Source organism: Wyeomyia smithii, chromosome 3, assembly GCF_029784165.1.
Source record: "Wyeomyia smithii strain HCP4-BCI-WySm-NY-G18 chromosome 3, ASM2978416v1, whole genome shotgun sequence".
Classification (NCBI taxonomy): Eukaryota; Metazoa; Arthropoda; class Insecta; order Diptera; family Culicidae; genus Wyeomyia; species Wyeomyia smithii.
Genome location: NC_073696.1, coordinates 16223403 through 16247828, shown reverse-complemented (window position 1 = coordinate 16247828; position 24426 = coordinate 16223403). Strand labels below are relative to the sequence as shown.

The 24426-nt window shown below is 37.1% G+C and overlaps 1 protein-coding gene across 7 annotated transcripts in view; it reads left to right on the top strand.

Moving 5' to 3' along the window:
• LOC129732407 (CUGBP Elav-like family member 2) overlaps nt 1-24426 on the top strand; it is a 575258-nt gene that overhangs the window by 272118 nt on the left and 278714 nt on the right. For all 7 annotated transcript variants that reach the window (XM_055693269.1, XM_055693267.1, XM_055693266.1 and 4 more), the window contains one exon: nt 72-433. In XM_055693269.1, the coding sequence (XP_055549244.1) occupies nt 72-433 (362 nt within the window). The remainder of the gene's footprint in view (nt 1-71; nt 434-24426) is intronic.

Sequence of the window (24426 nt, the reverse complement as noted above, 5' to 3'; positions counted from 1 at the left end):
GGATCCAAAATTTAATTGAAATTTGCTATCAGTATTCTAATCAAAGGTTTTTATTTGCAATTTTCTTTCAGTGCCATCCTGAATATGAACAACAACAACAACAACAACAACAGCAGCACCGCCAACAACAACCTCAACCCCGCCAATAACAACAATCATAATACACTGAACAACAACAATCCAAATGTGATAAACCAAAACAACAATAACAATGGTAGCTCGTGTATCGGCATGTTGCAGGGAAGAAAAACGCCTCCATCCTGCGAGGGCGAGGAAATAGTGCGCGATCAGCCGGACCCGGACTACATCAAAATGTTCGTCGGCCAGGTGCCCCGGTCGATGGACGAACAGCAGCTGAAGGAGATGTTCGAGGAGTTCGGCCGGGTGCACCAGATCAACGTACTGCGGGACAAAGCGTCCGGGTTGAGTAAAGGTAGGAGCTTACTTTTTTTTAATTGAATTCCCTGTCCGTATTCTCCAGTTGGAAAGTGAATTTCGTTCGCTTCCAGCTTACATCAATCGAGGAGCGGGAAAAAAACTATTCCATACACATGAACGAATGACTCCAGACGAGTGGACTGCGAAAAAAAAATCCATTCCGTCATCGGATTCAACGTTTTCGATGAATTCAATTGACCTGAAAGTGTGGAGTCACCTGCAGCATACCACTGCTAGACGAAACACAATGATGACCTGCCGTTCGAGTAGAGGCGAGAAAAGCGCCTCTAAAATGGCACTTGCACTCAAGTTGTCATACACTGGCTTAGCTGGTCCGCAACGATAACGGACTGATGGTTCTCAAACTGCTGTGGCCACCGGTGGGAACTGTCTATCGATGTGCTCAGTCGAATTGAGTCGCGACAGCCGGCTAGCAAGTACAAGGTTGAAGTCATGTTGGTATTTGTTAAAACGAAAAAATATTTTTTTTGACGTAGGACTACGTCTAACCGCACTATACCGAGATACATTCCGCGAAAACTAAAACCAAGATGTAACGACGGAATGAAAGATTTCAAACGGTTATACTGATGTAACCACATGATGGACCACAATAATCGATATGTCGTTGGATTGATAAAATGATGGACAATTTTGTGATTCTTCAATTTTCATTATCACTTCATTGTTAAACAGTGAAAATTGAATAAAAGTTTCAGGGTCGAATTTTCACCAACAATGTACCAATCATATGCGAGCACGCCTAGCACAGACTTCATGAATAGACACCAACTGCCTGCAGTGATATCCTGTACAGCAGTGGCAAAAAAAAATTTGACAGAATCTCCCCGTCCCAATAGGTCAACTAATGTTAGCTTCCATCAGCCTAGACTGAATTGATGTCTTGAAGGTAAAGCTTTTTCGGAAAGTTCGTAACCACCTCCACTACCAGACAGTTTTACGTTCTGCTGTTAACAAATATGTTAATGTTAATAAAACTGATGTCTTGAAGGAGAATATGATGGCACAGGCAACAGTACTGCACCAAGTAATGTATGAACAGAGCGCTGGTTCCTCGTCGTCTATCAGTGCAGGAAAACTTGATATTCATTTTTGTGCAGTCAAGCCAAGTGAAAACTACATTGCCACTGTTGACGCACAGTGGGCGTGGAACACAATCGAATTGCCATTTGAATTGTCTTCTTCTTCTTCTTGTTTCGTATAGCAGCAAATATCAGAATTCAATATGGTTTTTCGGATGTCGCAAAATAGGCTGCGCCGCCGGGGACAACAAAATGCGTTGTTTATTTTTGAACTCTACACTCTGCCTTTTTTTAGATTTATTTAAATAACTGAATATAGGGTATTTAAAAGACAATAGAAAACCAAAATGCTCCGTACAGATCTTTGAATAGGTAGTTAAACGAGCTGTACTGATGATTATATTTTACTAGCTAAATGAATTTAGTCCAATATGACAATACTAGTTGCATCACGCGGTGGCGGTTTAGAGAAAAACCAAATTCATTTCATCTTAATATTAGAGTTCCGACGTTAGTGTTTGTATTTTTCAATTGAAATTTTTTTGAATTAGCATTTGCAAGAAAATATTACTTTCCATAACCTTACTTGTAATTGAACAACGCTATGCAAACATTAATTGCTGAGGCTAATGTTGTGCATCACTCTAGCCCAGTTTATTTTCGAAGATAACGGACATATAACTTTCAAGTATGGTATCTTCGTTGTTCTTTGGTATCTTGAAACTGATCAAATTTTTTTCTGATTGATTCTGTATACTGATAAAATGTTTAAATTGACCTGAATTGAATATTAACATGTTCATAAAATTCTATGTCAATTTCAAATTTTCTGTGAATATACATTTTCTACTTAAACTGTAATTCGTTATCGATATTTTTTCCACGAGCTTGTAATTACAGGAAAAAAATTTATGTGACATCTTTGCCGCTTTGTGATCGGTGAGTGAGCCAACTTCAACAAGACAAATAGGTATAGGAGGAAGTTTAATTTCTACTAAATCGTACTCAATTAAATATTTTATAGAAGGTTGCCTTTTCGCGCATTAAAGAAAATTCGCTGTATTAGAATGAAAGGTATTCATCAATGGTCCAAAAACCAAATTTAGGGGAAAATCAAGTATCTAACTTTTTTATTTTTGTAGATAGAAAACCTTGTTTTACAATTTTATAGCTCCAGTAATTTTAAGTAACTTTGTAAAATAAAGTTTTTTTTTCTAAAACATTGCTATAGAGCTCTAGACCCAAATTTTCTCCTAAATTTGGTTTCTGGACCATTGTGAATTTTAAAGAGAATATTTTTTCTTCTAAGATAGAGTGCTGCAAAGAAATAATCAAAATACAGACCCCGTTCGATTTTGGCAACACCTCAGAATTTTTTCTGTTGCCAAAATCGAACCATGCCAATAATGAACGGTTTTTTTCATGACTTTTTTGACTTTTTAAATGGTCAAAGACGACCTTAACAGTAGAAATGGCCACCAATTAACTAGTTTTAGTTCCAAGTCGTTGGAGGTGTCGCTTGATGAATTTGGGCTGACGACCTAGATACTTGATATTACCACCGGAACCAAAACATCTTCCTTTTGGAAGATGTTGAGCTTAAATTGGTTAAAATAAATCAAGCAAACTACAAAAGTAAAACGAGCTTAAATCAAACATAGTTTCAAAATAAAATTATAAAATTATTGTAGTCCTACGTCAACTATGCGGTCGTGTCTTGGTTACCACCCTCCTACTATTTCAGTTCTATGAAATCTTCGAAATATGTTTCAATATTGGAATAATAATTATCTACAGAACTATTTTCTTATAATATGAGCTATATTCGTAGCTTTGGTTAGCTGTTAACGCTGCTAAAAAATCGGCGTTTCATTATTTTTGGCCGATTCAGATTAATTCTTCACTCTTCTGGTTTTATTTCATTAAGAAACTGAATATAATTTATCTTACCTCTAAACTTTCAAGTTTTCTTGTTCGCATCAATAAATCTTCGCAAATCGCATCTTTGACCATTTTTCAGAACCCTTTTTTCTAAAATTAGGTTGCAAAAACTTCTTATTTTCTTTTCATGTACCTATATGCTTAATTTGAGAGCTCAAAATTATTTAGCGGTAGCTACATCACCGCGTTGTGGAAGCACTGTTCGAACGAAATGGCATCCTTTGTGCTTTCTTGGTGAATGCGAGCAAAGATGACTAGTACAAGATTCCTGACTCTTGCAGTATACATCGAACACGATTGTTGCTGCGCGTGAACAGAAGTCGAACTAATTTGTATACTGGTAATTTGAAAATGACGGTAAGATGGCGAAAGGTGAAGCACATTTTTTTTTTTAAGGGGGGATTTGTTAGTAGCTTAAGTATTTATGATAAATATTAGTAAATAATGAGTATGTGTGTCCAATCACAAATGGTGACTTCTCAACACTGTTAGAAATTTGTAATTTTAATTGTTAGGATTTGTTTGCTTTCGCAATTAGGACTTATCATTCGTAGGGATTTAAACCTACATGTCAGAAAAGGGGAAGTAAACTTACAACTAACTTAATTGCTAACTTATTGGCTATAAAGAGAGCTTATCGTAGCAATTGAGGATTGCAACGATTTTTGTCGAAAATTGTTAATAATTTTATTTGACATAGCTTCTAATGGTTCAACACCAGTAAGTCTATGTAATTCGAGTGTACCAAACCAAGGAGGACGCTTCAAAATCATTTTCAGAATTTTATTCTGAATCCTTTGGAGCGTTTTCTTCCTTGTTGAACAGCAACTTGACCAGATCGGTACAGCATAAAGCATTGCTGGTCTAAAAATTTGTTTGTAAATCAAAAGTTTGTTCTTTAAACAAAGTTTAGAATTCCTGTTAATGAGAGGATATAAACATCTCGTATATTTGATGCACTTGGCTAGTATACTTTCAATATGCTCTTTGAAAATAAGTTTTTTATCGTAAATTAGTCCCAAGTACTTAACCTTTTCGGACCAACTTAAAATAACCCCATTCATCTTGACAACGTGATTATTGTTTGGCGTGAGGAAAGAAGCCTTAGTCTTATGGGAAAAAATAATCATTTGAGTTTTAGAAGCATTGGGAGAGATTTTCCGCTTTTGCAAGTAGGAAGAAAAAATATCTAAACTTTTCTGCAATCGACTGCATATGACACGAAGACTTTTTCCTTTTACGGAAATGCTTGTGTCATCGCAGAACAATGACTTTGTGCATCCTGGAGGCAAATCAGGAAGATCTGAAGTGAATATGTTGTACAGGACTGGACCCAAGACTGAACCTTGAGGTACACCTGCTCTGACAGGAAATCTATCAGATTTTGAATTGTGATAGACAACCTGCAGAGTTCGATCAGTAAGATAATTTTTTAAAATTTTGATTAGGAAAATTGGAAAATTAAAAGTTTGCAATTTTGCAATTTTGCAATCAAACCTTTATGCCAAACACTGTCGAATGCTTTTTCTATGTCTAAAAGAGCAGCTCCAGTGGAATAACCTTCAGATTTGTTAGCTGGTATCATATTAGTAACTCTGAGCAATTGATGAGTTGTGGAATGCCCATGGCGAAATCCAAACTGTTCATTTGCAAAAATTGAATTTTCGTTGATGTGTGACATCATTCTGTTAAGAATAATTCTCTCAAACAGTTTACTTATTGAAGAAAGCAAACTGATTGGTCGATAACTTGAAACTTCAGCTGGGTTCTTATCCGGTTTTAAAATGGGAGTAATTTTTGCATTTTTCCATAATTTGGGAAAATATGCAATTTTGAAGCAGCAATTGAAAATTTTCACTAAAAATTCCATTGTGCTCTCAGGGAGATGTTTGATTAGTATATTAAAGATTCCATCGTCACCAGGTGCTTTCATATTTTTGAAATTTTTTATAATTGATTTAATCTCATTCAAGTTAGTTTCAATTATTTCTGCAGGTAAAAAATTCTGGGAAGAAATTAAATCAAATTGACGTGTGACTTCATTTTCAATTGGACTCACAAAATTCAAATTTGAGTTATGAACACTCTCAAACTGCTGAGCAAGTCTTTGAGCCTTTTGTTCATTGGATACAAGAAAACGTTCACCATCTTTTAAAACTGGAATAGGCTTTGAAGGTTTCTTAAGAATCTTCGACAGCTTCCAAAATGGTTTTGAATATGGTTTCAATTTTTCAACTTTAGTCTCAAAATTTTGATTTCTCAGAAAAGTAAATCTATGCTTAATCTCTTTCTGTAAATCTTTATAAATAGTTTTAAAAACAGGGTCACGAGAACGTTGATATTGACGTCTGCGGACATTTTTCAAACGAATTAGAAGTTGAAGATTTTCGTCAATTATTGATGAATCAAATTTCACTTGAGCCTTTGGAACAGAATAATTCCTGGCATCAACAATTGCACATTTTAATGCTTCCAAAGCGGAATCAATATTCACTTCGTTTTGCAAATCAAGCTCATTATTGAAATTTCTCTCAATATGAGTTTTGTATCTTTCCCAATTAGCCTTGTTATAATTAAAAACAGAGCTCATAGGGTTTAAAACTGATTCATGTGATAAAGAAAAAGTTATTGGGAGATGGTTAGAATCAAAGTCAGCATGTGTGATCAAAATGACTTTGATCTGTCAGCACCAAATCAATTGTTGAAGGGTTTCTTACAGAAGAAAAGCATGTAGGACTATTCGGAGACAAAATAGAATAGTATCCTGAAGAACAATCATTGAATAAAATTTTGCCATTGGAATTACTTTGAGAATTATTCCATGAACGATGTTTAGCGTTAAAATCGCCGATTGTGAAAAATTTCGAACGATTTCTGGTGAGTTTTTGTAAATCACCTTTAAAATAATTTTTGAGCTCGCGTGTGCATTGAAATGGTAAATATGCTGCGGCAATAAATAAAATCCCAAGTTCAGTTTGAACTTCAATTCCCAAAGTTTCAATAACTTTCGTCTCAAGATGGGGAAGAGCACGATGTTTGATTCGGCGATGAATAACAATTGCAACTCCACCGCCGGAACCCTGAATCCTATCATATCTATGAACCACGTAATTGGGATCATATTTTAATTTTATGTTAGGTTTCAAAAATGTTTCAGTAATAATTGCAATATGCACATTATTTACTGTTAAAAAGTTAAAAAGCTCATTCTCATTGGCCTTCAATGAGCGAGCATTCCAATTTAATATTTTAATTGTTTTATTTAAAATCATTGCTAAATTTTAAATTAGAAACAATTTTAATAGTAAAATTTGTGCCTATTTGAATGGCTTCAAACATTGATTTTGCCTGCAACATGGCGTTCATAAGATCGAACATTGCCTGTTGCAAAAAAGAAAGTTTACCTGCCGTAATAGGCCCCAGGCAGTTGACATTAGAAAAAATATTTTCGGCAGTAATATTAGCTGAAGTAATAGGTGTACAATTATTTTCTAGCGTGTTTTGCTTACCCATTTTAACGGTCATTTTCGAACTACCAACACTAGGCGGTATAATGTTCAAACTACATGTAACCTGTGCATAAGTTAAACGGGTATGCAAAGGAGTAGGTAAACTATGCGTCACTGGTACGCTTGGAGAATTTTGTTTTGAAGTTGGTTTTAATTGAGAAATTGAATTTTGTTTACCTTGCCTTGCCTTAACAATTGCTAAACGGACTGGGCATTGATAAAAATTTGACATATGGTTGCCGTTACAATTCGCACAGCAAAAATTTTTACTCTCTTTCACAGGACATGTGTCCTTTTTGTGAGAAGAGTCTCCACAATTAAGACATTTTTGGTCCATGTTACAGAATTTGGAACCATGGCCATAACGTTGGCAAGTACGGCATTGGGTGATATGCTTTTCACCTTCGCCATACTTCCTATAAATTTCCCACTTTACACGCACATTATACAAAGCATGTGCTTTTTCAAAAAATTTTAAGTTGTTAACCTCATTGCGGTTAAAATGAATTAAATAATTAACAAGGGAAATTCCAGTTCTCTGACTGTTTTCGCCTCGTGATTTTTGTTTCATTAGAACTGTTTCTTTACCAGTAAATGAATTCTACGTGAAATTCACATGAAATGCATATGTCTACTGCATGAGATTCATAGGATAAATCATATTACCAGTTCATGATGAACTCAAATGACAATCACGTAAAATCTGCATGAAAATGACAGTGGAAAATTTTCACATCACTTTTCCGGTAATTATAAGGTGAAAAATATTTTGAGTGTACGCCATTTTTAATATGGCGATTTCCAGTTTCCGAAAATTATCAAATACCACCCATAATGGTTATTCTGGAAAATAATACCTAAAGGCCGAAAATCGACTCCAGACACAATTTTGAAATCCAGACAAATTTCCGATTTTAAGGATACAGTCAGAAATGACTGAACACCACCATGGGTATTTTTAAAATCGAGGGAATTCCCAAAAACCTGAAATCAACTCAAGACGCCGTTTCAAAAACCAAGATGATGACTTCCGGTTTTCAGAAACCACCTAAATGGGTATTTCCGAAATCGAGGTGATGCACATAGGTCAAAAATGACTCCTGATCCATTTTCAATCCGAAGTGGCAACTTCCGGTTATGGAAAAAAGGTAAAAAATATTGATTCCGAAATCGAGATGATGCCCGGAAACCAGAGAACAAATCCAGATGTCAATTTGCAATCCAAGGTGGCGACTTCCTGTTTTCGGAAAACAGTCTTTAATTGCGAAACACCATCCAATATCGTAATTTGGAAACCAAAATGGTGCCCAGAGACCGGAAATAAAATCTAGACACCATTTTAAAACCCAATATAGCAACTTTTGGTTTCTGGAAAACACTAAATACCACCCAATATGAGCATTTCCGTAATCGGGATGATACACAGAAGCCAAAATTCGACACCAAATGCCATTTTGAAATCAGAAGTGATAACTTCCGGTTGATGGAAATCAACCAAAAATGGTCATTTCAGAATCGAGATGATACCCAGAGGCCGTAAATCAAATTCAGACCCCATTTTGAAATCCAACATGGTGGCTTCCGGTTGCTGGAATACAGCCAAAACAGCGAAATATCAGCCAATATGAAATATCGAAAAAATGAAAAATTTCCATTAAATTCTGCTATCTTTATCCTGCTTTACTCTTTATTTATTATTTAAAAATTCATCTGACAAAAATAGTCTTAATGAATATGGACTAGCCAAGCTGCAGCAAGGTCGTTGAATCCGAAATTAGTTCGGTGAAAGCTAGGTTGTTACAATCCAGTAGCGCGAAGAAGACGCTGTGAGGCCTGGAAATTCAATTTAGAAAGGATTCCTGGGGAGTCGATTTCGGAGTTTAAAACTTTTGCTACACACCGATTGCTGAACTTCTCTGCGTTGTTGCAATGTGTCAATCCCAAGCAGACGACAACGATGAGGATATGGAGGCAGGTTAAACGGGTCACACCACGGAAGATTTCTTAACGCAACCCGCACGAATCTTCTCTGCACTCGCTCAAGTCACAAATTTCAAACTAGTTGTTGGGGGCCCCAAACCAAGCTGGTATTTTCGAGGAGTGGCCGAACGATAGCACAATGCAACGCCTTCAAGCAATCCGTCCATAAAATCGCGAGCAATTTTCGATACGAAACCAATTGACTCGTCGCTATAGCGATTATGTTGGTACGATGTACACGCAAAATTTGGATGGTGCGAAACCAGTACAAAAATTGTGCGTTTTTAGCACAATTGTTGATGTAGTTTGGAACCAGTACAATGATTGCGTGTTGGGCATAACGCAATTAATGCTCTAGCGTTTTTTCAATGTATTGGGCAGCTCCAAACTACTACACTTATAGCAAATTTCTTTATTCCACTGTGTGCGGGTAAAACTGCCGAGGAATAATGAAACGTCATCGCCATTTAAGACGCAAGTAAGAGAGAGATGCCAGATAATTGTTTACGAACTTAGCACATGAGGTGGTGGGTTGAAGCTGACAAATTTTACAGTGCGCTTCGGGTAGCGCGGCAGGTTAGAACTAGGTCAAAATCGGGCGAATAAAGAAGGGTTTTGACAGCAGTTAGTGCGCTTCCAGGTCAAAACAAGGTGCGCTAGTGGAATAAAGAAATTCGCTTTTAAACAGTTTGAACTGGTATCAAGCAGCATTGCAAAGCGAGCGAGAAGCAAAACCTTTCTCCTTCTTTCTGCTTGAGAACGAGACATATGCTACGCTTCTCAAGTCTTTTGCACACACGCTTACAAGATACTCTTTCTTCTTCATGCATTCCCCTGAGTAGCAGCAAGCACGCACCGATGGTATGAGTGAGACTAAAGCAGGTATTAGACGAAGCAAACATTTGCTATTTTTGGTACGAATTTGATTTGCACAAAATAAAATCCGGACCAAAAATAGCAAATATTTGCTTCGTCTAATACCTGCTTAACAACACTGGTATAAGTATGTACAGCACGGGTGTCTCGCTTATTTTGTAAATATCCGAGCCGAAAGAGCAACATACAAATTGTATGTGACGAGCGAGAAAGAAATTTCTCTCGTCGCTTGAGAAAAAAGCGCGTGCACAGGATGACAAATGATGATTATTCACAATTTACAAGTGTTGCCATAAAAAATCAGCAACGCTTTTTTGGCTTTGTGGAATGGAGGGTTTTCGGTGAAGCTAGCGTTAATTACAAAGTGTTGTGAACAGAATTTTGTTTCGTTATTTTTTGCCAATCATTCAATGGTACTTTTAAATGACCAAATCCATCGAGATGAATCGATCGAGTATTATAACTAAACTAGTTGAACGTTCTCGGCGATGCTCGGGATCAAAGGCTTCAAAATTAGGAATCATTTTTTATAATTCATTGCAATATTAGCACAACTCACTTCAAAAATATTTCACATCTTATACGTCCATCATCACTTTGAGTACTTTAATATTCTGAGAACGCACAGAACGGAAATACTCATATTGGATTGCATTTTGTGATTTTGGGCTGTTTTACAGAAACTGGAAGTCGCCATTTCGGATATCAAAATGTCGTACGGTGTTCCACTTTCGGAAATATTGAAATGGTTGGCCAAATACCACTTCTGCCTATTTTCCTGAAACCAGAAGTCGCCATTCTGGAAAATGTTGTGTGGGGTCATCCCGGTTCCGAATATACCAAATTCGGGTGATTTCCGGATATTCGATAATCGTTTACGAAAGAAATCGAAGTAATAAGAATTGAGAATGACCATTCATGCTTAGTTCTCCTCTATAATGACATCTAAAAAGATGACATGTGAATTTTCATAACGCAAATGTTTTCGGTGTCCAGAGAAACACGTCTGAGAGGAAGTTATTGCTTTAATCCACAAAACTACGTAGAAATTAAATAAAAATTAATGCATAATTCATCTCCTAATCGATGTTTAAACCAATGAAATGTGGCCTTTTTTACAGCCAAGTTTCGGTAAACGTAGAAAGGAAATCGAATCCCGTAATGTGTTTACCATTCACAAAACTGCGAAAACATCAAAAAAGGAATTTTTTTCCTGCTTAACTCGCACATGATCAAAACATGGATTTTGCTGCAAGAAAATATTTGCAGATGTTGAAGTAACAACGAACTTTTTATTGAAAAAAAAAATCACATGTAATCGCTTAGATTTTTTATTTAGAGGCGAATTAAACTTATGCTCAAAAAGTTAAAATTTTGCTAGCATTATATGCATTCAAATATTCAAAAAGAGTATTTTAATGTGTTTTTCTGTATGCACAAAATTATCTTCAAACATACTTCAAACATACTTCAAACATACTTCAAACATACGTAGTTTTTAAAGTAACATCTAACAGTAACAACTTTTAGCAATAAGATACCTATTATTATTTCCCAAATGTTGTTCCTGAACATTAACAAACATTTCAATGAAAAACAATTACATATCATAGGTTTGAATTTTGATTTAGAGGCAAATTGAGCCTAAATATTCATGATTTTGCATGTTTTACAAAGTGTTATTTTTACTCAAATGTCATTTCTGAACATACACAAATATTTTAATGAAAAAATCATATATCATAGCTGCACGACAAATTGAGCCTAAAATATCATGGTTTTTCATTTTCATGTGGTTTTGTGAAAAATATTTAAATTTTAAATAATCAGATACCTAATAATTTTCTCTCAAATATCTTTCTTCAACATCAACGAATGATTTATTATAGAAAAAATCACAGATAACAGCTTTGGGTTTTGATTTAGGGGCAAATTCAGCTTAAAAAGTCATAATTTTGCATGTTTCACGTAGTTTTGTGAATAATATCTCGAGTTTTAGTAATCAGATACCTATTATTTTTCCTCAAATGTCTTTCTTATACATCAACGAACATTTTAGTGAAAAAAGAATCACATGTCATCGCTTTGAATTTTGATTTGGAGACGAATTAAGTATAAAAAGTCATAATTTTGCATGTTTCACGTAGTTTTGTGAATAATATCTCAAGGTTTAGTGATCGGATACTAAATATTTTTCCTTAAATGTCTTTCCTGAACATTAACAAACATTTTAATGTAAAAAGAATCATATGTCATCGCTTTGAATTTGGATTTAGAGGCAAATTTAGCACAAAAAGTTATAGTTTCGCATGTTTTACGTAGTTTTGTGAAAGAATATCTCAAGTTTTAGTAATCAGATACTAATAGTTTTTCCTCAAATGTCTTTAATGAACATGACAAACATTTTAATTAAAAAAGAATCATATGTCATCGCTTTAAATTTGGATTTAGAGGCAAATTCAGCACAAAAAGTCATAATTTTGCATGTTTTACGTAGTTTTGTGAATAATATCTCAAATTTTAGTTATCAGACACCTATGATTTTTTCTCAAATGTCTTTCCTGAACATTGGCAAACATTTTTATGAAAAAAAACCTACATGTCACCGCTTATATTTTTGATTTAGAACGATTCAAAATGATAATAATTACTGTACACCTCAGAGACGGAGGGAATAATATCAATAAGATCAAACGTTACGGAATTCCATTTTCATATAGTAGAAGATAAATCTAGTGAGTTCACAAGTTGTTGTTTCCAAAACTTGTTCCAAAAACTTCTGGGATTTCTTCGAAGCAGACTTGGTTTTCTTCTCCGGACGACCGAAGAGCAAGGTGTATTTCACACTTGCACTACGCGGTTCATTTACTCTACACCTGACAAGCAACCGCTCACTCATCTGCATTCTGCACGGGAAAAACGAATCGGTTACACTTCAGCAAAAGAGAAAGCTGAAGTTTTACACCTAAAACCGCATATATCAAGATGGCTTGACAAAATTTTTTTTTTAATTCTTTTATCACCAATATTTAGTGGTTAATTTGTGAGTTCGAAATCCAATTTGTGGTAATTTGTGGTAAAGTGGTTACCGAGAAATTTTCAAAAAACTGAGTCAAGCCATCTTGAAACATGATTTTGCTTCAAATGAATCGAACAACGATGGTATATACATCAATCAAAAGCTCCTAATTTGTGGTTCACGAAAATGTAATTTTAAGGTCATAATTACTAGTGTTTTTTACGTAAATTTGTGTTTTATTGTTCACGTAGTTCTACGTTTTGTTTATTTGTTGTTGACGCTGCTGGCCGCTAGTGGCGTTGGCTGTTTGCGGTGTTTGTCACTGCTATACTTAAAGCCGGATTTAAAGAGAGGGCCGGGGGGCCCGGCCCCAGGCCCCTACAAATCGAGAAAAAGTTTTCTGACGTAGGACTACGTCTTTGTTTTCTATACTAGATTACACTCTGTGAAATTGAAAATGAAACTGGCAAATGTTGCGTCAGATTTCAAACGATTATAGCAAGCGAACGACTTAATGCATCTTAGTCATTTATATGTCGGTGGATTTATAAAATGTGTAACAATTTTTTGATATAATGTTCAACATTGTTGCTTTACTGCTTAATGGTGGAAAAAGGTGAAAAGTTCCAAGGTCAAGCTTTCCCATACATTTCCCTCGCTATTGGCTTGCTTCCCGAGCACAGATAACAATAACATGGACGAAATTAATTCCACTGCCTACATGTTTTGACTCAACAAAGTGTTTTGGTTTGTTTGTTTTTCTCTAAGCTGTGTGGCCACGCCCTAATGGCAAAAATCTACGCTGAACTCAATACAAAAGACTGCGTGTAGAAAATTCAGCTTCAGTCTAGTTTGTCACACAACAGCGAGTGGAGTATAGCTGTTAGAGGTACGCGACATTGAGAAACGAGAGCTGCATACGAGTCAACTTCCAGGCACCGCGGAGCCTGTTACCTTTATTTTGCATACGGCAGCAACAGTTACCATCGTACGCTGCAGGATATTTTGCTGGCACAGCTACTGGAGGGCACAGCGGAGAGCAAATTTTATGCGCGGTTAACAGAATATTCAATACTACCGGTGGTGGTGCCATCATCAGCGTTCTGTAGCACGAATTTAATACTGAAGATTATGCAATCGGTTCTTTTCAGAACTATAGATGCTTGAAGATAAGAGTTTTGAGAATTTTCACAACTACTACTAGGGTAAAATTTTCATGTATTCATGCAGCGTTAGTTTTACAATAACGACCATCAAATATAAACGGTAGTGTTGCCTATGAACAGTTTATTGCAGCATATAATATAAACATTTAGTCCTACGTCATCATTTCATACAACCCCTAGGGCTGTATACCTTGTAGTATTTCTCTATCAAAAATGAGATTCAAATTTTGATTTTCAGCAAGAAAATTTTAACAGACCATTTCACTTCTAAAACTTTCCTTCAGTGTTATTTATTTGCGAGCGCCAATATTACAACTACCTCCATAAGAGTTCACCTCGGATTCTCTTGGAATGACACATACTAACACACCATTTGAATCGAACCAGCGCACATGGGAGGTAAAGCAGAGAAAGAAAATAACTTACAAGTTTTTTTACGCATTGCTGTTGCTTACTTTTCCGAATCAGGGATACCAGATGTGCTTTGCAAAATGCAGATTGTCTGAGTCCGTGTGCAGATTTTACAGACCTGCTAAAGCAGGGCCGAATTCAAGGAGAGTCCCACATTTTGAGGCAACCACAAATCAAGAAAAAATAAACTTGTCTCAATTAATAATGGATTTTGAAAGTCTGACTCGCGTGACCCCCAATAATCAAACTCGCTTTCTATGAGTAGTTTCGTGAATATTTCCTTTGAATTACATTTGAAGAATTTGAATTTGAATAGCAAACTTGCGAAATGCATGCTAAACTGAAATTGCATTGCGTATTTATTTGAGTCTAATGGTTTCGAACGCAACTGGGGGAGCCGTCTTTTTTCGAAAATGAAACTAATTAAAAATAGGTTGCGTATGAAAAAAGCAAGGCTGTCATCTTTGGCATTGTGAATTTGCGAGTTGAGTGTTGATTATATAATTGATAATTTTTCAGCGAAAAAAACCTTATACAAAAAAAAAGTAGGAGGGTGGTATTCAAGACACGACCGCATGACGTTGACTACCGTATTCTTAAAAAAAAAAATATTCCATTGAAGCAAATAGTAGAGGGAATTTCAACGCTTCTTTTACAAAACTTCTGTAACAAAATTTCGAGGCTCCAATAGGTACCAGTTTCCGATTATTCTCGTCCAGAATTCCAGCCATTTTAGTATTTTGCAGTAGCCATTTATTACTAACAGCCACCAGCATAACGGGTGAAACCGGCACGAGATGACCGGTACTATTTTGTCTTTCCTCCTTTCAGCTGCTAACACCTAGCGCTGTCGTGAAATTAACATCAACAGAACCATGCATTTTTGCAAGGTTTTTTCCGCTAGCAACAGCAATTGTAAAACATAAAATTCAACTAACCGCTTCTATTATAAAACTGCGAGGCACCAAAAGGTGCCAGTTGCCGATTTCTTGTTTACTGGTTTTCGTCCAGAATTCCAGCCATTTTAGTATTTTGCAGTAGCCACCAGCATCACGGGTCAAACCGGCACGAGATGACCGGTACTATTTTGTTTTTCCTCCTTTTAGCTGCTAACACCGAGCGTCCGTATGTACCCGGTACGGTTTAATAATGAAACTGATGGGGTGAAATGTTCGAACGATACGTTTTATACCAAGGCTTCGTTAGATAATTAGAAAAAGGGAGGGGCTACATAGATGATGGAATGGTAGAGACAAATGTTTCTTGAAAGCTGCGCCGGCCGCTGTCGTAATATTAACACCAACACAAACATGCATTTTTGCAAGGTTTTTTCCGCTAGCAGCAGCATTTGGTAAAACAGAAAATTCAATTTGCCGCTTCTGTAACAAAATTTCGAGGCACCAAAAGGTGCCAGTTGCCGATTATAGTTTCCTGGTTAGTCCGTCCAGAATTATAGCCATTTAAGTGTTTTGCAGTAGCCATTTACTACTAAAGCCACCAGCATTACGGGTGAAACCGGCACGAGATGACCGGTACTATTTTGTATTTCCTCCTTTCAGCTGCTATCACCTAGCGTCCGCATGTCACTGGTGCGGTTTTGGAATTAGAATGATGGGGCGCCGGCCGCTGTCGTAAAATTAACACCAACAAAAAGATGCATATTTGCAAGGTTTTTTCCGCTAGCAGCAGCATAAACATCGGAACCAGAAAGTGACAACAACAATAACAACAAAGTCAGATCGATTGTATCCGTTAGTGTCGACTGTGCTTGGGGAGAGAGGTAGTGATTGGCTGCGCGGTATGATTTAGACAATCGATATTAATTACCAATTTTTCAATAGTGTATCTCAAACAATAGTTTGTTTTTGTTACATAAATTTAACCGTAAAAGATTTTCTGATCGATTGATGCCAAAACCTCGAAAACCTGATTATAGATGACTGCAAAATAAGCGCTCAAAACCTAACCACTTTTCTCTGGTTTTCCCTGGTTGAATTACTAGATTTTCAAATTCAGGGGCCTAACTTCGATATAGACGTTAGTCAACGGCAAAATGAATAAAGTTTATTCTGGGCCCCCACACGAGACTGGGCCCTGGACACCCACAATCGTAAATCCGGCTCTGCTACTGGTTCTGAAACATAATCCGACGCTCAGTATAGCATTGACAAACACCGCAAACAGCTAACGTCACTAACGACCAGCAGCGTCAACAGCAAATGAACAAAACGTAGAACTCCGTGAATAATAAAACACAAATTTCTGTACAAACACTAGTAATTATGGCCTTAAAATTACATTTTCGTGAACCACAAATTAAAAGCTTTCGATTGATGTATAGGGGAAAGTAGGTAAAGACGGACACCCTAAGGTTTAATCTAAATAATTACTTAGGTATTGCTATTTAGATCGCAGTAGTCATACAAATTGAAACTTAAGGTGATTTGTTTTCATAATCATTTTTGGTATTAGTGAACTTCCTCAAAGTTTTATGTGTTTTGGGTCTTCAAAAATATGACTACAAATTGCTGTTTTTTTGACAAGGTTGGGAAAGACGGACACTTGGGGTGGGTAAGATGGACACTACCAAGGTAAAAGTGGACACTCACAAAAAAGATGTAGTACGTTAAGTATTCTTTTGATTTATGTGTTAAGTGATGGCCATACATTACTCTACGTTATTAGAGTCCATCTATACATCACGTGCACAGTTTGAGAGGATGGGTTCCGATGAAGGCGAAAATTCTCCGCCTAAATGGCTTGTTCTAACTGCTAAGTGATTAATATCTGCTGGTTTCTCTCGCGGGTGTACTTTGTGAAAATCTGTAGTACACAACAGGTGCTACATGTAAAAATTCTTGAAAAAACCGTGTGTCCATCTTTCCCTACCATAGTGTGTCCGTCTTGCCCGACCTGGTTGTAAATTTTTCAAACGATCGTAGCTCTTCATCGGAACATCGAAAATCTGCTGGATTTTCACTAGAAAACCGAGGAAAGACTAATTAATCACTTTACTATTGTGAACAAATGAAAACACGTAAGTTTCACGAATTTTTTCCACTATTTTCCGTGGAATAAAAATTACATAAAATTGCGCGTTCAAGAAAATATTCTTTGTTTTACTCACAAATTTGACAGATTGCTTGCTGAAAACCGATAATGCGACTCAAAAGCATTAACACACTATAAAGAAGGTATTCGCATCACTCAACTATCATAATACATTCTAGTTTGTGAAATATTAAAAGTGTCCATCTTACCCGCAGTGTCCGTCTTTACCTACTTTCCCCTACATCATCGTTGTCCGAATCATTTGGAGCAAAATCATGTTTCAAGATGGCTTGACTCAGTTTTTTGAAAATTTCTCGGAAACCACTTAACCACAAATTACCACAAATTGGATTTCGAACTCACAAATTAACCACTAAATATTGGTGATAAAAGAATTAAAAAAAAAATATTTTGTCAAGCCATCTTGATATATGCCCTAAAACCGAAGTTTTGCTCTGTAAAGCCGAACGATGGCACGCGGCGTCCGTCATATCATTGCCATGGCTAGGGTATAACTGCCTTTGATGGACCACTTAGTAGCGTAGCTGCAAATTTTGCAAGAAACAGTGTAAATATCTAAACTGAATTAAGTATTTCATTATGTATAACCATGAAGTAACATGTTTATTATCTTTTCTGCATGAAAAACAAATAGATAATACCTCTATTTTCTCATAATAAAAGAAATAAATCATCGCTTCAATTAATGGGCCACCGTTTCCTTATTTGGACCACAACAATTTCCTAATTTGGGCCAGGTCTAAATAATACATCTCTTCAACCGTAGCTGCCGCTGATGAAACTAACTCTGGCTTACTCACTGAGGGTTCTGGATCTGGATCAACTGTAGACTGCAGTCGTTCTTTCGTAATAGGGAATCCTTTACGTGCCATCCGAGTTATCCAGCGATAAATGAGTCCTCTTTCGCGGCAGTCAATGCAGTTTTTTTACCTTTTCGTGGTTTTCCTGACCACTTGCGGCTTGCACGGAACATTACGGTGGATCGTGGAACATTGGAGCGCCTGCGAGCTTCTCTAGTCGCAACACCACTTTTTATTGCTTGAAGACACTCAGTAACAGCTGCTTCAGTATATTTTTTACCAATTTCCGGCGTTTTTCCTGTTTTAGCAGCAGTTTTATACAATAACTCAATCATAACAAATTTATGGTAACTATGGTAACTATGATTCACGGCGTTATTTCGATGATAGCTCTTGTTCGAAATGAAGCATGCCGGAATAAGGAAAACAGTATTATTTCCACCCTTAATTGGGCCACTATTTTTTTCCAATATTTTAAGTGTTTTGCTAGTAAAATTTATTGCTTATTATTTAAAGACACTCTTATCCTACCCGTTCATCGAAAATCTGATTATTTTCGCTCGGAAAGTGTGATGTCAGTACAGTTTTTGGTAAAGCCATTTCCTGTGAAAACGTTAACAAACCATGGCAAACCAAGTAGCTGTTAATAAAATACATTTTTTGCACCTTTAATGAAGAATATTATAGTAAACGTCTGTTGCAACATTTCTAATGAAGAACATTATTGAAGTTGTCAAAGCATAAATCAGAATAAGTATATTTATAAAGTGCAATTTGGTGTCAGAAGTTCAGGTGGTCCACTAAAGGAAGTGGTCTATATTACGCAGATTTACCCTAATGCTCACGTTCGGGGGCTCCTCGTGCGAGTCAACGGATACACCTGGCGCAGAAAAAAGTCAAGTCTGCTTCGAAGGTCTGTCTGAACTCGCATGACGTAGGATTTATACAAGCCAGCATTGAACCTATCAAAGTTGATAGTAGAATTAAAGTGGAAATTTTTCATTCTTCCGATGTTTGATATCAATACGCTCAAAACGATATTTTAAAAAAATCTGCCAAGATGGTTATTTCCGGAATCAAAATTATGTTCAGAGTCCAGAAATTGGTCATATTCCCTCAATCCAACTAGCAACTTCCGTAGCAAGTAGCACCTTCTAGTTTCTGAGGAACAGTCAGGTATGGCCAAATACCACCTAATATGAATATTTCCTGAACCGGGAATATATCTTTTCAGGGCAACCTCACAATTTTTAGAGAGTTATTTTATAAATTTTTGGAGTGAGAAGTTTGCTTTGGGCTTATTTTTAGCGATCATTCTCGAATGAAATAATGCAAGCAATGTAACAAACAGCATTGTGTTGAGGTAGTCATCAAAATGAATGGATACCCTTTTTATTTGTAGAGCAAATACACTTCTCAAATTATTTTAAACCGAAATAACAGATTTCTATTTGCTTATGTTTAACGTAAGATTGATTGAAGATTAGGAAAATACTGCGACTTTTCCTAGCCAAAATAATAAACTTAGTGTCAGAACATTCCGTCATGTTTCTAACATTTTTGCCAATTGTTATTTTCCCGGATATATTCGTTGGAGTTTTAATAGAAATTAGAACATTGATGAAACATGATTCAGGAAAACAGATTTTTGGGCAGAATACATACAGCCTTATAGCTGGCTCATTGAAACTGTATTATGCATGTGATAATGTTAATATAAGTTTGAAATAATGTACGTTAGAGAGATATGTGGTTGTCGTCGTAAACTTAATGGCGCAGCAACGCGGGCCGGGTATTAGCTAGTATAATCTAAAGCGCACCCGTTCCTAGATCCCTCCTTCAGCATTCACTTCAACCCTGCCATCAAACATCGGCGTCACCCAAAGAACTTCCCCTCAATCGTTACGAAAGCCATCGAACGATCGAAAAAGAGTGCATTGAGTCTAACGCTGGAAATAAAAATCGAATAATAGTGACAGTGTTACTATTTTTTGTTTACTTCTTTGCTTTCGTCTCTATCGAGTGGCGAAGTACCTACTCCTCGTCAGTGGGCTCAAACTAAACCGGTACTATAGAGCTCGCACTGTATGTACCGAAATCGCTGCCTAGCGCCTTTAGTTATGCAGTCTACCGATTCAATGTACACAACACACGACAGCGTCCGTTTGTAGCAGCGAATTCCGCCACAAACCAAACTTGGGCCGAGTGAAAAGTTTGCTCGGGGGAGCGCTACTTTCCAATCCATTACTCATTTATCCTTAGACGCGTTCAACCATAATGATGCCCTCGGTCAACAGCCGTCAGTACCAATTCATTTTCCAGTCATAACTCAATGAAATGAAGCAACACGTTCATATACTTTTAAACCACGTGACTTAATTAACCAATGCTCAAACTTCTTCGTAAAAGAGAAACAGCTTCCTTGAAGTTCTTTAAACCAACCCACTTAAAATAAGACAACCAAAAGTCCACAGAAACCCTCCGGCTAGTGACGGCGGCGGACAATGTCATAAAGAGTAGAGGTGTGAAAAAGGAAAATTCGAGAACTCAAACAATCTGCTTTCGGACACGAACTTTGCCCCTGAATGCAACGCGCTGACTAAGCAGCAAACTCAACAAAAGGAAAAACAAGCCGAAAACTCGAACGAAGGAATCCGGCCTCTGGTCGTCGTGGTGTGTCCGGAATGGTCACCAGGGCTTCTTTCTTCTTGTTGCGCGCGCCAAAGTCGGGGGCAATTTTCCTTCACACCCGAGCCGGCACAACTTGCTCAAATAGCCCGAAGGCAATATAAATTAAATAAAAATCACCTTATCGCCTCGTAAACGGAATGGAGAATCAGTCCCCGGAACGGACGGCTGCTCTGGGTGTGTAGGGAAATTTCAAACCAACCCCCCTGGAGGAATTTAGGGACTAGTCGAGAGGGATCTCGAATTATCCGCTGCTGCTGCCGCTGGAGGATTAACAATCGTTAACAAAGTTTATCTTCTAGCGGCCGGGGTCTACACGAACAACAGATGGTAAAATAACTTCTTTATGCTGACCAGAGAGCCTCAGAATGTGCTGTGCTTTAATAAACTCCTATAATTGTTAGTTAGTATAAGACTAGAAAAAGTCAACTCTCTTATCCCCTGTTGAAGATTTGAGGAGCTCGAATTTTCATAATTCAAATCAAAAAGAATATTCGGAGCCTCTCGTGATTCCTATCGTACTCTGAAAATTTTATATTTCAAACGGCAAATTAAATGTTTTCGTTTTCCCATCGACAAAAACCAGCATCGCGTTCCCTATCCATGGTCGGTCCAAAGCTAATTATAAAAATGTTTTACCGACTGACTCGGGAATAATCAAGCTTTCGCTTTTCTCCGTACACCAATAAATCCTTTTTGCATTTGATTACCTTCTTCATCACTCACGCACGAGTCTGCAATTTCCTCGCCTAACGAGGCACGGAACGGAATGTGATCCTAGTGATTCGTCGACAACGGTGCACCAGCTGTATGGGCGGAAACGAGTGAAGGAGGAGGAAACGTGGAAAGCGAATTTAGATCAAAAAATTAAATCAATCTCAGACTTTTCCCCAGAACCTGAGAACGCCCATCTGCCTGCAGGCTGTTCTTTGCCTCAAAGAACTTCCAAAGCAGCAGGTCGGGCCGCTCTGAACCCGGTCGGTACCAGCATGGAGCAATCAGCCCTAATCGTTACTGGTTTTTCCTTGTGATCATCGGGTTTGGGAGGGAGACTTGCCGCGCGCAGTGATTTTCAGAAAGCAGCAAAATTGCTTGAAGTTTCAGACGGACGCGTGTAAATTAGCGTTGTTAAACACAGCAACACGGTGGAGTTCCATTGGCCGTTAATTTACTTGATCTGCGATGAGTAGATTTCCTTTCCCCCCGCGTAAATAACAAATCAGCGACAGCTTTTGATTATGCTGCGTCACTTCTCTCCCACTCACAGTAAACTTCATCAGTAAATCCCGATTGGAGGTTGGAAACTTTATTCTCCCAATACTCGAGAAAGTAAAAGACATGCATCAGCAGGAAAATCGATGACACAGTTTATGTTTCGAGCAACTCCCCCTCTTTTTTAGGAATCTAATCTGATGATCCCCTCGTTTTCCTGTTATTGTTCCAGTGAGCGCCAGGGCTCAATTTCCCGGGGCTTCAAATTAAAATCAGTAGGAAAATATGGATTTGTCAGGGCGAAAAAGTGCCCGTCACGACGATGACATCGCAATTCGTGGTGAACTTTTCCTTTCACGGAAAGGTTGACGTCGCTGTGATGTCTGTGTTTCTTGTTTTCTTTTTTTTATGTTCGCTAAGAGGGTGATTAGGGATTGACAGAAGAAATTACATCGGCTTTCTAGAGGCTTTCCAAAAGTTGAGATTGAATGTTTACTTTTTTAATTATTAAAAATACTTTGATTCTTCCGAGTAAGTTGTGTGTGACATTTATTATAACGTTCTGCTTATTCTTTAGTTAATATCTCTTTGTAAAGAAAATTGCGATGTTCGGCCTAATTCTAATTTATGAAATAAACCGAAAGACCATAAAATGGTCAAGGAAACCTATATATTGTACATTTAAATAAAAATTATCAAAATGTCGCCGATAAACTGGCAGTCAGGCTCACTTCCTATGTTTATTTTTGGTGTTCTCGTAACACTGCAACCATCTCAGCCGCCACTGAGCTGTCAGTCCGGTTTATAAAAACAAATACATTGAAATCATTCCGCAGTTCATGTTGTGTGAACACGCAGTTGTTCTATGTGTTTGTAAAGTCGGAAGAAAGTTCGGAAGTCGGAAGTCTGACTTCCGAACTTTAATTTAGTACTGGCGCCACAATATTGGAATCCAAAACGCATGACGCAAAAAAAGTAAAATATGAAATCACGTGCAGATGGCGCATCAAAGTACAAAAGCTTCTACCGTGCGGACCCGAAATCCGTACTATTAGGACTCAAGAGTATTGATTGATCAATATAAAATAGTATAATCACATCACCTTTTTCATGGTGGTTTTTGGCAATGTTTTGTTCTTTATTTTATCGATATTTACATGGCTATGGATTTTTCTTACGAAAGGACTACGAAACGGATGCGACGAAGTTTGGAAGTGAAAAGCGGATGTGGTTGGTCAAGTCATATTCCTATCAATCTACTCTTTACCTCGACGAATCCAAGAAACTCCTTGAACGACATTTCTGGTTGTCAATTTTGACCTTTTCCATTTGCCGTATTTTACACCAGGTAGAATGACCTACAAAATGTTGGAACGGATGGCCGATCCGATCAGAGGAAATAATTCGGTTTTGTTTCTTGCCTTCTACTAACCGATCAACGCTTCAATCACATATGGAGTTCACGACCAACGTCTGATTTGCAGAGAGTGAGATTCATCCGACAACCGAGAATGCCGTTTCTCTGTGTCCTCGAAATGTGCAGTATTGAAGGTACATTCAATAGAGCCAAGTTCGCAAGTTTTACCTTGAATCCTGACACATTTATCGATATCTATCGATATCTGTTTGGATTTTCAATGGAGCACAGGAATTCTTATGACCAGTGTTGCCACAGGTACAGATTTATTTGGAAAGGTACAGATTTTTTCGGTTTTTCTGGTACAGACTCTGTACTTTTATAGGGTCCATTAAACTATAAATTATTTGAGGTGCATTACTTGGAAAACAAATTAAAACCGAACTATTCTGTAAAGCTCGATACGAAGGGCCAACCCGTGTTTTGATGCATATATTGCTGTTGTCCTGCCTCCTTTCACGAAACACTTGAAAACAAATTCTAAATTCAATAAAAATATGTATTAACGTAATCAACTTACTTGCAACTTCAGTATCTTTTTTGAGGTTAACAAAAATAAACCTTCTATGCAACATAAATTTTACAAGTACAGATTTCGGTACAAATTTTCGGAAGAAAAAGTACAGATGAAAAAGTTTTTACCTTTCCAGTACAGATAAAAATGTGGCAACACTGCTTGTGGCAGCTGTCACTATTTCATGATGAATTTGATAATAAAGGGCCATTTTTTAAGAATTTGGTTTTTCTTTAAAAAAAAAACGCATAAAAATTACATAAAACTGTATGAAATCTTTATTTGAGCCGATAAATAGGTTTATGCCATTTACTTTTAAAGATAATTTCATTCAAATGTT